This window comes from Microcebus murinus, chromosome 1 (genome assembly GCF_040939455.1).
Source record: "Microcebus murinus isolate Inina chromosome 1, M.murinus_Inina_mat1.0, whole genome shotgun sequence".
Taxonomy (NCBI): Eukaryota; Metazoa; Chordata; class Mammalia; order Primates; family Cheirogaleidae; genus Microcebus; species Microcebus murinus.
This window is the reverse complement of record NC_134104.1, coordinates 46,786,729-46,800,708: the sequence shown is the minus strand read 5'-3', so window position 1 is coordinate 46,800,708 and position 13,980 is coordinate 46,786,729. Positions and strand designations below refer to the sequence as shown.

The 13,980-nt window shown below is 37.1% G+C and overlaps 1 protein-coding gene across 8 annotated transcripts in view; it reads left to right on the top strand.

Moving 5' to 3' along the window:
• The first annotated feature begins 1,953 nt into the window (after nt 1-1,953).
• SENP7 (SUMO specific peptidase 7) overlaps nt 1,954-13,980 on the top strand; it is a 142,080-nt gene continuing 130,053 nt past the window's right edge. For all 8 annotated transcript variants that reach the window (XM_012779684.3, XM_012779682.3, XM_012779678.3 and 5 more), the window contains exons 1-3: nt 1,954-2,143; nt 10,756-10,808; nt 13,561-13,665. In XM_012779684.3, the coding sequence (XP_012635138.1) occupies nt 2,104-2,143; nt 10,756-10,808; nt 13,561-13,665 (198 nt within the window). In that variant the 5' untranslated portion in view covers nt 1,954-2,103. The remainder of the gene's footprint in view (nt 2,144-10,755; nt 10,809-13,560; nt 13,666-13,980) is intronic.

Sequence of the window (13,980 nt, the reverse complement as noted above, 5' to 3'; positions counted from 1 at the left end):
CTTGATTCTTGAGTCAGTTAAATTCTTTAGTTAAAAAAGCTGATTAATAAGGAAACTTAAAATTCAATTATTTTTCAGTAAGCAATGTTTTCATTTGTTAAATAGAAATAAACCAGGATCTTTAAATGAAATCCTTACCAGTGAATTTCTATCCCAGCAAGCCTTTAAGAATTCCTGCCTTTCAGTCATTCCTGCCATGTAAAACACTCCCTTCCTCTTCGCCCAATACCCCTTAGTACCTGATGCCTTATATCTACCTCAGCACTGGCCTCATAGTAATTAAGATGGCTCAACTCATGAGGCAGGAGACTGCTGTAGTGATTGGGTGAATTGGGCTAGTCCCTTTTCTTTATTGACTTCATTCTTTTTTTTTTTTTTTTTTGAGATTGTTGCCCAGGCTAGAGTGAGTGCCGTGGCGTCAGCCTAGCTCACAGCAACCTCAAACTCCTGGGCTCGAGCGATCCTTCTGCCTCAGCCTCCCTGGTAGCTGGGACTACAGGCATGTGCCACCATGCCCGGCTAATTTTTTTTTTTTTATATATATATCAGTTGGCCAATTGATTTCTTTCTATTTATAGTAGAGACGGGGGTCTCGCTCTTGCTCAGGCTGGTTTTGAACTCCTGACCTTGAGCAATCAGCCCGCCTCGGCCTCCCAAGAGCTAGGATTACAGGCGTGAGCCACAGCGCCCGGCCTGACTTCATTCTTTAGTGGGATGGGCATAGGAGTTGGGGGCAGCGGTGGGTGGGTGTAAACTTTTATTTCCACAGCCTTTTAGGAATTGGAACATTCTTGCATCTTTTTGCCTGCTTAGAGTGCTGGGCTGAATTTTGTTAACTCTTGTGATTAAATCATCATTAAAGTTCACACATTCATTTAAAAATTATTCAAATATGTACATTATGGTTATTAAAATAAGATAAAATTTCTAAACTGACGGGCTCTTTTAAAGGACTTCAGAAGTTATCAGGCTAAAAATGCCAGCCATCGAGTTCATTGGCACAAGGCTAGTTCCTTAAATACCGTGATAAAGGTTAATTGAACCTTTATTGCAGTTTAAATTGCAGTGTAAAGCCACCTATGTTTTTTCATCTCAGCATTTTATCTTTAAAAAAACTAAACAAAACAAAACTGAGGTCTAGTCCCGCCCGGGCGGCTCACGCCTGTAATCCTAGCACTCTGGGAGGCCAAAGCGGGCAGATCGCTCAAGGTCAGGAGTTCAAAACCAGCCTGAGCAAGAGCAAGACCTGGTCTCTATTAAGAATAGAAAGAAATTAACTGGCCAACTAAAAATATATAGAAAAAATTAGCTGGGCATGGTGGTGCATGCCTGTAGTTCCAGCTACTCGGGAGGCTGAGGCAGTAGGATTGCTTGAGTCCAGGAGTTTGAGGTTGCTGTGAGCTAGGCTGAAGCCACGGCACTCTAGCCCAGGCAACAGAGTGAGTTGAGACTCTCTGGGGGCGAAAAATGATGAGCTTTAATGTAAAAAAGAAATCCTCTATTACTATGCCCTTTTTTTTTTTTGGTCAGCTGACCTAATCTGTTTATTTCTACCACAAACGCTAGACTAATAGCTAGGCTATTATCAAGTAACTGTGCCATCTTAAAATCTGTTTCTGAGTTTGAGGAAGCTCCTTGAAGACAAATAGGTAGCAGAGGTATGTATGCTGTGAGGATGTAATACTGCAAAAACAGTAACCTTTTGTTTTCATAATCTCTGGGGTCACCTCGCGAAATCCAGTAAACTAAAAGGATCCCTAACATTTTTCTCCTTTTTGTCAACCTAGTCTTCAAAGTCAACAAAACTAAAACTACGCACCCAGTTTTACTTCCCCAGAGGGGCAGAGACCAACAAACACCCTCTGCTTAACAAGCGCTCGAGGCGACAGGCTGCAGAGAAAACAAGCCCCAGGAAGTGATTTCCGAGTGAAGGTGGGAGGGACGGCTGATTTCCGGTCCAAGGGCAAGAGACGGCTCTTGCGCAATCGCAGTTCGAGCTTTGCTGTTTTTTTTTTTTCCCTCTCCCCTCCCCCTTCCCTCCCCCAAGCCTGAGGGGTCTTGAGGTGACAGCGCCCGCAACTGCGACTCCAGCAGGAGGAGAAGATGGACAAGAGGAAGCTCGGGCGACGGCGATCTTCGTCCGGTGAGAAGGGGTCGGAGGAGGACTGAGCATATTGTCTCCTGCCCCGGACAAATGGGAGGCGCAGGCGGAGGTTGGGGTTGCTCGCGGCTTGCAGCCGCCCGGGCGAGGGTGAGGGCGGGGGCTGGGGAGGAGGGGGCGCGCACAATGGAAGGCTCCAGGCCGCCCCCGCCCCTCGAGTCGAAGACGCAGTCCAAGCTGTCATCGAAGCTTCGGCCGCTCTTCACCTCGACACCCCTTTCATTTTTTCCCTCCTCCTGCGAACACCCTCCTTGAGTCTCATCGGCCCACGGATCTTCCCGGTTGGCTTGCCACTCTCCTGCCACGCCTTCCTCGTAATTCCACCAATGTTCCAGTTTCATTTCCAGCTTCTCTGCGTCTGACCCCACTTTCCTTTATTCCTTTGATTCTCGACTTTGTCTCCCTTCCCCTCTCTCCCTCCCTGGCAGGTAGTAGCTGCAGCTCAGGAAGAAAGTTGGGGCTTGGTAACTGACACTTTCCTCAGATAAAAGCCTCACTGTGTCTGCTTCTGAACAGGCCGGCTTAATAGCCTTTTTCTTTTCCAGCCTCCGCCTGCATCTTCCAAAAGTGATTGCAGAGTCGAACAAAGGATTCGAAGCCGTGCTTTCGTTGTGTTTTTTTCTCAGCATATTTTTGTTTTTGAAATTGCTTTAAGCTTTAAATGATCATCTTCAGTTTTGTGTACTACGTCCTGGAAATCGAAAGTGGAGTTACAAGATGTGAGGTAGAACTCCTCCCAGTCAACAAGTTTTTGTCAAACATTTCATCCATTAAGGGTACCAGAAGGCCTTGTGTTAAGACCTGTAGAGGAGAAGGAAGACTTTGTTAAGCTTACAGTCCAGTACACAAACTAGCACTCAGTGAATCATTTATTTCATTTCATTTTTTTTTATTTGTTATGATACCGTTTATTTTTATGGAGACAGTGTTAATTCTAAATTTATTTTGGATTGGCATGTGCTGGTGCATCTCAAACTTTTTGCATTTTGTGGTCTTAACTGCTCTGATCTCTGGGGACATTGCCTGAAGCAGTTGAAAACCTGAAATCCCTTTTCATGTGCAACTAATATTATCCCTTTTTTTGTGTATTCTAGAGATAGTAGATTTTTTTTTAAAGTATGTGTGATATATATGTATATTTATGCATATAAGTATGTATATGCCTCCAATAGGTCAGGGTTTGTTTTAATAGCTTCCCCCTCACCTCCAAAATCTTTATGTAAAATTGACACGTTAGAAAAATGCACAGTGTTTATCTCGTATCATTCACATGCTTCCTAATACAGAACTTTTAGGTGTAATAATACTTCAGTTTGCGATGCACAGCCTTTTTTCAATAAATACATTTCATCTTGGCTTAATACATTTTTGAGGGGGCAGGGCAAGATATTAGCCTTGTATTTCAGAAATCCCATCTCCTTTACCTGATTATATTTCCATTTATTAATTACAGTTAATTTGATGCTAGCAGTTATAGGAAGTGAATTTAGAGAATAAAGCTGCTAATCCTTAAAAGGCATTGAGATTTATGTTAGTTATGTATCTAGGGAGGTTTTTTTTTTGTTTACTCTGATGACCTCCCTTTTAGAGCTGTTTTTTCTGAAAAGTGACATAGTAAAAACTATTCCCAAATCTAATGTTACCCAGCTATTCTCCAGTGTGCCTCTAGCTTTAAGGTATGAACATTAATTTTTAAGAATGCTGCTGCCTTTCTTAATAGTGTATGTTTAATTTTCCCATAAAAATTCTCAGAAATAAAACATGATCAGTTGGTTGAAAGATTCTGTGGATTCTGTCTAATGGTTATATGCATGCAGTTGCCATTTCATTAGGAGTTGTTGCTAACTGAAACCCAAATGAAGTAACATTCATAGTCATCAAAATTTCATAAGTACATAAGGAAGAATTTGATTAATAAAATAGTTATAATTTGAAGAGGTAGAAGGAAGGTAGGTAGCAGTAGAAAGAGAAAACAAGATACAAAATTTGAAGTTTTGTTTGACACTACACCAGGCTGCCCTAAATTTTCTCCTAAATAAGGAAGAACCACAGATGTTTACATAGTATATTGCTTGGGACTTTTTCAGTTGCAAGTAGCAGAAAATAATTCCAACTAGTTTAAACTCAAAACAAGCATTTGTAACTTGAATAGCTGATAAGTGTCACATCAAAAGCAGTAAATTAGATGGAGATACAGATAAAAAAAGACTGGCACCACAGTTTCACTAATAGTTGAATGAAATAATAAAGTACATGGTGAGCAAGGGAGAATGACCATTAAAAATGATTAACAACAAAAATATAACTTAGATATATTAGGGTCTTAGATCACAACTTTCAAGTGAATTTTTGAATCAAAACAGGAAAGTTCAAGCAACCAGTTTTCGACTGTTTACTTCAGGTAACATCCTTGGAGATCTGGTGTCACTTTCATTTGCATTTAAGAATATGTTTTTTTTTTTGGAGACAGGGTCTCACTTTGTTGCCCAGGCTAGAGTGAGTGCCGTGGCGTCAGCTTAGCTCACAGCAACCTCAAACTCCTGGGCTCAAGCGATCCTCTTGCCTCAGCCTCCCAAGTAGCTGGGACTACAGGCATGCACCACCATGCCCGGCTAATTTTTTGTATATATATTTTTAGTTGGTCAATTAATTTATTTCTATTTTTAGTAGAGACGGGGTCTCGCTCAGGCTGGTTTCAAACTCCCAACCTCGAGCAATCCGTCCGCCTCGGCCTCCCAGAGAAGAATATGTTTTTTGAGTAATGAGGTCTAGACACTGTGTTAAGAACTTTACAAACTTTAATATTTCCAAAGGCCTCATAAGGTGGTTATTATTTCTGATTTATAGGTGAGAAACTGGAATTTAGGGAGAATAAACAATTGTTAGCAATAGCTAGTGAGAAACAGTGCCAGGATTCAAAATCTGGTCTTTCTAATTACAAAATCTATAGTTTTAATATCATTTAGTATCATAGTAAATGAACCTTACTTATAAAAAAAAGATTTCATGGACAAATAAGTGTGATAACTGTAGTTAGAAAATTTTCTTTAAGATTTTTCAGAAACTTTGACATATTATTGTACATTGTGCCTCTTCAAGAGGATGAATATGTGCTGTTTCTCAAAATTGTTTTGATTTCAAAACTTCTCCTTCCCTAGTTTCATCTTGAGGGAGTCAGTGTCCAATGATGACATACCTTTCTTACATCTTTTGGTAGTCCAGATGATGTTTGCTTTGCACTGGAAATATAATGAGCCATAATTGAGGCTCAAAATGAGAATCTACAATTAATCATGATAAAGCTGCATTATTTGCAGCTTTGCAGGGGTATTAGCTAAAGTCATTAGAATGAATGGAATTGTCCACAGAAATAGTATAGAGTGAGAAAAGTCTTAAATGACATACAAGTAATTTCAAAGTAGGGAGGAAGAGACATTTGTAAGCAGTTAGATAGGCAGACAAAGAATGTGATAGGTTTGGGAAGAAGAGGAGAGTGCAAAACAATGTGAATGTTTCAGAAAGTTAAGTAGTGTGGGGATGTTGGATTTGGCAATTATGAGGTCACTTTCACGAGTGGTGGAAAAAAATTAGTTTAGTTTTACTTAGAGTTAAAGGGTGTGCCACGATGGCGGAGGGTGCAAAGAATCGATTCAGTGGGAGTGATGAAGACAAGGGTTCACAGGACAGTATGTTGTGGAATGAGAGGTTCACATTTGGAAAATCAAGAGGTAGGACAGTTTTCCTTAAATACATTCATGAATGTATACTGCTGAAATGGGGATGTGTAGAAGTTTGTTGGAGTAAATTAAGATGAGTCTGTTGTGTTGAGTGTTGATTAATGGAACTTTTAGTGCTTCGAATGATGGTAATTTTTTCTTTTTGGGATGATAAATTTTAATGATAGGAAAAGTATGAACCAAGTATCAGTGTATTCTTGGAATGTTGGAGAGGATATTGGGTCAGTAGATGGCAATCACAGAGATGGGCAAGAAAGTATATCCAATTTATGGGTATTTTACAGGAGGAATTATTGCAATAAATTGAATATTGCATATTGAATTGCAAATTGAATATTAATTGAAAATGGTGGTGGTGGTGGGGAGAGATTGTTAATCTCTGCTTCTGCTTTGTAAGCAGCAGAATCTTAACAAAGTATTGTAGCCAATAAAAGGCTAGGATTCAGTTAACCTAAGGTGGAATAAATGTTCAAAGAAAATACTAAGGAAATTGTATTGACTTTGGAAAGAAATTTAGTGGACTAGGAAAGAGATGGAAAAGATGTAGATGAGAAGATAGAATTGAATTACATAAAGTGAGAGAATAGCAAGATAATAGGCTGTCAGGATTGGCATCTTGGGTGGTGAATGTGATTCCCAGGCCTGATGATGTAAGAGAAGGCAGAGGATTGAAAAGTAGATTAGAAGGCCTTGGTGACATAGAGAATGGGTTATGGATAAGATCTAGACTGTAACTTTTTTTTTTTTTTTTTTTCACACAAACCAGCTCCTGAATAGACTGTAACTTTATTATAGTGATGCTGTCTTAAATCTGCCTGCCAAATGGATAACTCTAATTTGAGTTTTCAATAATTTATGAATCTCACTGATGTGGGCTGCTTCATCCTAGTTGTGCCTGCTTGTATTGGTAACTCACTCCTGGGTTGCACCTGGCACTGAAATTTTCTTCCACTCATTTGTGCCTATCTAAAACTTACTCATTCTTCAAAGCCCAGTTCAGTTGTGCCCTTCCAAAAACCATCTAATTAACTCAAACTTAAAAGCACTTAGCATAGTACCTGGCAATAGTAATTATTATTTCAAATACATTTTTATGCAATAAATAAGTAGATGAATGATTATACAAGGTACTTGGGAAAAGTTATGCTTTTTAAAAATTTTATTTTTATTTTTTAAGGTTAGTCTAGTGAAGGAGTGGGAGTAGAGAAGGAACAAAGGAATCTGTAACTGGTTGTGATCAATTAGTTGTAAATACCACTGCACTTGGACCAGCCAAATTATACATTTAATTTTTCGACTCATATATTTCAGATGAGAGTAGAGAAATTACTATATGCTAATACTAACACACTGTAGTCTTTTTTTTTTTTGAGACAGAGTCTCACTTTGTTGCCTGGGCTAGAGTGCCTTGGTGTCAGCCTAGCTCACAGCAACCTCAAACTCCTGAGCTCAAGCAATCCTACTGCCTCAGCCTCCTGCATAGCTGGGACTACAGGCATATGCCACCATGCCCGGCTACATTCTTCTATATATTTTTAATTGTTAAGGTAATTTCTTTCTATTTTTAGTAGAGACGGGGGTCTCACTCTTGCTCAGGCTGGTCTTGAACTCCTGACCTCCAGCAATCCTCCCACCTTGGCCTCCCAGAGTGCTAGGATTACAGGTGTGAGCCACCGTGCCCAGCCCACACTGTAGTTTTAAAAGAGAGATGCTTTCATATAAAATATTGTAAATATTTATTTTTCTTTAACTGTATGCTAGACATAATGTTACATACTTTAATATAGACTTTAATCTTAACAATTGAAAAGGTCAATATTCTCCCTGTTTTACAGATCAGAAAACTAAGGCTCAGAGAAGTCACAGCTAGTAAACCAAGATACAAATTTAGGTCATCTAGGTTTAAAATCTACACTCTTGAGCACTGTGCTATACCAGACAGTTTCAAGTTGAGTCACATAACATGATTATTAAAACATTCCTAAACTGATCTGATATGAGATAGAGCAACTGAATTATAAAAACTTCTACAATTTGGGGAATTCACAATAGTATTAATTAAAGGAAATAGGAGAATGTGCTGCAAAACAGGATAGCAGCAGTTTTAGTCCAATGAGATAGTTTGGGAATATTCATTTGTAAATTACAGTTTAAGCAAGTAATATTCCTTTTGAAAATGATAACATATTTTGTTAAATTTAAAATTGACTATTGTAGAATGTGAATTTTTACAAGGTAAAGAGTTTCTTAACATTTATTTAAAAATTATTTTTGATAGTCTACTTAAGGAACATTACTTTATTGCTATTATTTAAAATTATCAAAAGTTTAAGTATAGAAGTTAAAATAATTTTTTACATCAGTGTTTGCTCAGGAAATATATTTAGTGAAACTAATTCTATGTATTATGAACTTAGAAGAAATCATTCCAGCAATATCGTTTCTGTATTGATAGGCTGTATTCCATTGGTTATAATGGTTATTTCTTATGTTATCTTAAGTACAGTATAGTATGCATGTCTTTAGTGTATAGTTAGATGACTTTTTATACTTGTACATGTATACGTGTATAACTGTCACCTACATTAAGGTATAGAACATTTCTAGCATCTCAGAAACCTTTACTTGTATCCCCTCCCAGTCAATATTCTATCTCTCCCCACGTACCCCTCACTGTTCTGACTGGTATCACCATAGATTTGTTTTAACTGTTCTTTAATTTCACATAAATGGAATTATATATTCTTCTGCATCTCGTTTCCTTTGAACATGCATGTGAGATGTGTCCATGTTGTGCATAGCCATAACTCACTGTTGTGTTGTTTTCCATTGTTTGAATATGTTTATCCATGCTCCTGTTGATGAATATTTGGATTGTTTTCAGTATTTGGCTATTAAGAACAAAGATAACTTGAACATTCTGATTTCTCTTGTTTATCTAGAATTGTAATTGTTGGACATTGAGTAGGCAGGTGTCTAACTTTCATAGATACGTGCAAAGTAGATGTACTCATTTATACTCTTATCAGCAGTATATGAGTTCCAGTTTCTCATCAACACTTGGTATTGTCAGACTTTTTAATTTTACCCATCCCAAGGGCTGTGTAATGGTATTCCATTGCCATTTTAATTTGCATTTCCTTAATAATTAAGTTGAGCACCGGTTCATATGTTTATTGGCCATTTGGATATTCCGTTTGTGAGGTACCTATTGAAAGTTTTTGTCCATTTTGAAGATTGGGTTATGCTACCTTTGCTTTGAAGGAGTTCGTCATATATTCCAGTTATAAGTTCTTTGATAAATACATTTATTATAAATATCTTTCTTCATATATTCCAGTTATAAGTTCTTTGATAAATATATTTATTATAAATATCTTTCTTCCAATCTGTGGCTTATCTTTTCTCACTCTTTTTTTTTTTTTATTTTATTTTTTTTATAGAGACGGGGTCTCGCTCTTGCTCAGGCTGGTTTTGAACTCCTGACCTTGAGCAATCCGCCCGCCTCGGCCTCCCAAGAGCTAGGATTACAGGCGTGAGCCACAGCGCCCGGCCCTCTTTTCTCACTCTTAATGATGAGTTTTGATGAACAGAAGTTCCTAAGTTTAATAAAGTACAGTTTATTAATCTTTTCATACTTGTGTCCTGTTTGAGAAATCTTTGCCTACCCCAAGGTCATGAAGATATTCTACTTTTTATTCTAGAAGGTTTATTTGTTTTATATTTGACATTTAAATCTATGATCTATTTCAAATTAATTTTGTATATGGTATAAGGTAGAGGTCGAGGTTAATTTTTTTTCCCCATTTGTTTATCAGACTGCTTCAGCATTATTTGAAAAAAATCATCCCTTTCCCACTGAACTGCATTGGTGTATTTGTCATAAGTAGTGACCATACACATGGGTCTCTACCATTTATTTTTATTATGAAATCTGTGATATATTGTAGTAAACTATAAGTTCCAGGAAAGCTTAGATTTTGTCTAATTTGGTTACTACAGTCACTGCCTAGCACAGTGCTAGGCACATGATAGACATTCACTGAATACTTGCTGACTACAAGAAAGAATTAGTAAAAGAAAAATCCACAGGAAGTATGAAAAATGTTGAGTAAAATGTTAAGCTGTTCCTAGTCGCACAGCATGCTTAGATATGTAGTAGAACTGGAAGTGTTTTTCTTTTTGAAACAAGGTCTCACTCTGTCTCCCAGGCTGGATGCAGTAGCATCATTGTAGCTCACTGCAACCTCAAATTCCTGGGCTCAAGTGGTTCTCTCTCCTCAGCCTCCTGAGTAGCGTGCCACCATGCCCAACTAATTTTTCTATTTTTTGTAGAGACAATGTCTATGTTTCTCAGGCTGGTCTTGAACTCCTGACCTCAAGTGATGCCTGGGCCTACAAAGTGTTGGGACTACAGGCATGAACTCACCTCACCAGGCCCTGGAAGTGTTTTTGTAGAATATCTCCAACTTCTAGATTTCTTCTGTTCCTTCCTCCCTGCCATCATAAGAATTTGTCCTATCTGAAGGTTCTACTACTGAGTGCAAGGTCTTTTGTTGGGGAATTTCTGTTTAGTTCTTAGAGCCAGTTACCCTCCTTTTTTCTTTTATTGTCATCTTTCATATATTTACTGGAGATATTTTGTGAGACTCTGCTGTTCTTCTGACATATGGAATTATTTTTTTACCTTTATGTTTAGCCCTTCAGTTTCTATAAAATGTTAATCAGTGTAAATTCTAAAACCAATAAGAGGTGACTTTAAAACAATGAATGGATGTGAAAAGGTCTCTTTGATTAAATTGTTTATCTCATTTAGATGTTAAATTATAATTCTTGCCATGTTTTTGGTTTTTGTAGAAATTGTGACAGAAGGAAAAAGGAAAAAGTCTTCATCTTCTGACTTATCAGAGGTATGCATTAATTTTGCTTTTAACCTATTCATTATCTTTCAAGTTACTGATTTGCAAGTATTTTTCTGTTTATCTTTTTAATAAAAATTTAAAGAAAATACTGTAAAACTTTAATCACTGTTTTGGGAGAATGGTGTATTCTAATTCACTGAAGTTTAACCAGGAAACCCTTTCTGGGACCAGCCTTGTTTAAATCATTGTAAGATGACCAGTATACTTTCCAGGCCCCATTTTATATTTTATTTAAAACATAACTCAGCATTTCTTTGATGACTGAATATATTATAATGTCTCATGTTCATTCTTTAATAATAGTATAGATGGAGAAGAGTTGCCATCAAGGCATGTGCTAAAAATTACTATTTGGAATATATACTTTTAAACCTATTTTTTTTTTTCATTTATTTATTTCTTCTATATAAGTCAGAATAGCAAAACAAGAAAAATAGGCCGGGCGCTGTGGCTCACGCCTGTAATCCTAGCTCTTGGGAGGCCGAGGCGGGCGGATTGCTCAAGGTCAGGAGTTCGAAACCAGCCTGAGCAAGAGCGAGACCCCGTCTCTACTATAAATAGAAAGAAATTAATTGGCCAACTGATATATATATATAAAAAAAAAAAAAAAAAAAAAAATTAGCCGGGCATGGTGGCGCATGCCTGTAGTCCCAGCTACCCGGGAGGCTGAGGCAGAAGGATCACTTGAGCCCAGGAGTTTGAGGTTGCTGTGAGCTAGGCTGACGCCACGGCACTCACTCTAGCCTGGGCAACAAAGCGAGACTTGTCTCAAAAAAAAAAAAAAAAAAAAAAAAAAAAAAAAAAAAAAAAAAAAAAAAAAAATAAAAAAAAAATAAAACAAAACAAGAAAAATAAATTTTCTACTTAGGTATGGGAAATGTTTTAAAAAATTCATTCTTGGCTGGTGTGGTGGCTCATGCCTATAATCCTAGCACTCTGGGAGGCCGAGGTGGGAGGATTGCTTGAGTTCAGGAGTTTAAGACCAGCCTGAGCAACAGTCAGACCCTGTCTCCACTATAAATAGAAAGAAATTAACTGAACAACTAAAAATTAGAAAATATTAGCTGGGTGTGGTGGCATGTGCCTGTAGTCCTTCCTAGCTACTTGGGAGGCTGAGGCAGGAGGATCTCTTGAGCCCAGGAGTTTGAGGTTGCTGTGAGCTAGGCTGATGCCACGGCACTCTAGCCCAGGCAACAGAGTGAGACCCTGTCTCAAAAAAAGAAAAAAAAAATTCATTCATTTTTAGAAAGATAACCTTTTTTCCTCTAGAATTTTGTGATTTAAATGCAGTAATAATCTACTTTACATTATAATAATTTATTAGACCCTTTTCTCTGAAGCATGCTTAGTTATACACAGAGAACTTTAATTTGGTACATTTTTATGTTATACAGTTGTAACACTTAAAGAGGAAGAAGTAGTAAGAATGGAAGGTAGTGAGAGGAAATCAAGAGTACTTTAGAAGACCACATAGAGAGCATGGCTTTAGGTACTATTATTCTTCCTTGACTGACTTAAAATTTGGATGATGTGGTTTCTCCTACTACATCAGCCTCCCGAGTGGCTAGGACTACAGGAATGCGCCACCATGCCCAGCTAATTTTTTTTCTCTATATATTTGTTGGCCAATTTATTTCTTTCTATTTATAGTAGAGACGGGTTCCCGCTCTTGCTCAGGCTGGTTTCGAACTCCTGACCTCGAGCAATCCGCCTGCCTCAGCCTCCCAGAGTGCTAGGATTACAGGCGTGAGCCACCACGCCCAGCCCAAGATGCTCCTTTTAATACAGAATAGCAATAGAAATAATTTTATGAATTGTTACTTCTTATATTTGATACAGTGCTTATTATATATTTTGTAGGCTGAACTTGAAGCTTAATCATTTATAACTTTAGTGTGAAAGGTAGATTTTCACTTTAGTGTGAAAGGTAGATTTAAGTTCTGAAAAACTGATTTCAAACTTGTAGTTACGATCTATGCATTCATTATTTGTTTACTCAGCCTCACATTTTGGTGAGTAAGATAAGGATTTCTTTTTAAGGAGCTCTACAGTCTGGAGACGAAGACAGACATATAGACAAATAACTATAGTATTAGATAATATGTATAATGTAAATTAATGTAATATAAATGTACCAAATACTAATACCCAGAGAAAGAAATGACATGGCATTGGGGTGATGGTTATGTGGATAAAAGAAGAATTTTGAGAACCTGTAGTACTTCACAAGGGAGAAAAAGAGGGAAGGGCATTCTAGATTGAGGGAGCAGTATATAAAAGGTCTAGAGATATAAAATAATATGACATGTTTGAAGAAGGTTGAATAACTCAATGTGGTCAAGTTATAGAGTTTTTGATGTGCAGGTGATGTGAAAGAGCCCACATTGTAAAGACTTTTACCCATAAATAATGGGTGCCATTGTTGTATTTTAAGTATTGGAGCCATAATTAGATTTATGTGTTAGAGAAGTCTGGGGCTTGCATTTGAAAGATTAGAAGAAGAGACTGCAGGCAAGAGAATAGTTGAGAAACTGTCGTGATTCTTCATTTATCTATTTTTGTACTCAATGAGAGGTGTTTTATAGAATTATATTTATTAATAATTGTGTGTAAATTAAGAACTGAATTTAAAACTCTTTAAAAACTGTTAGAAAATATAAGGCAGGGTAATATAATGGTTCTGCTAGCTGATTCAGCTGTTATACATAGTTTGATTAAACTGATTATTTTTTCATCCTAGTTTCAGATAAGAAAGATGTTAAATGCAAAACCAGAAAATGTTCACCTTCAATCATCACTGTCCAAATTCAGAAGCTCAGAACGCTGGGATATCCCTTTGCAAGGGGTAAATAAAATTAATATCTTTTAAGTATATAGTTTTATTTGATTGTTTAAAATATTTTAGTAAATCTGAATTTTTATTTTCATGTATGTGAGTCCTGTTTTTTGGTTTTCTTGTGTTAATTGCAGATTTTAAGTTAGTTTATTTTTGATGTATATGTCAAAGCATATATGTCAAAGCATCGTTTCAGCATATTTCAAGTTGAAATGATGCTTTGAGGTTATGGTGTTCTTCAGTTGAAATCTAAGTATACATTTATTATTCGTGGTTAATTTCTCCATGAAATTTAAATCTCATTATTATAAAATAAATTCCATT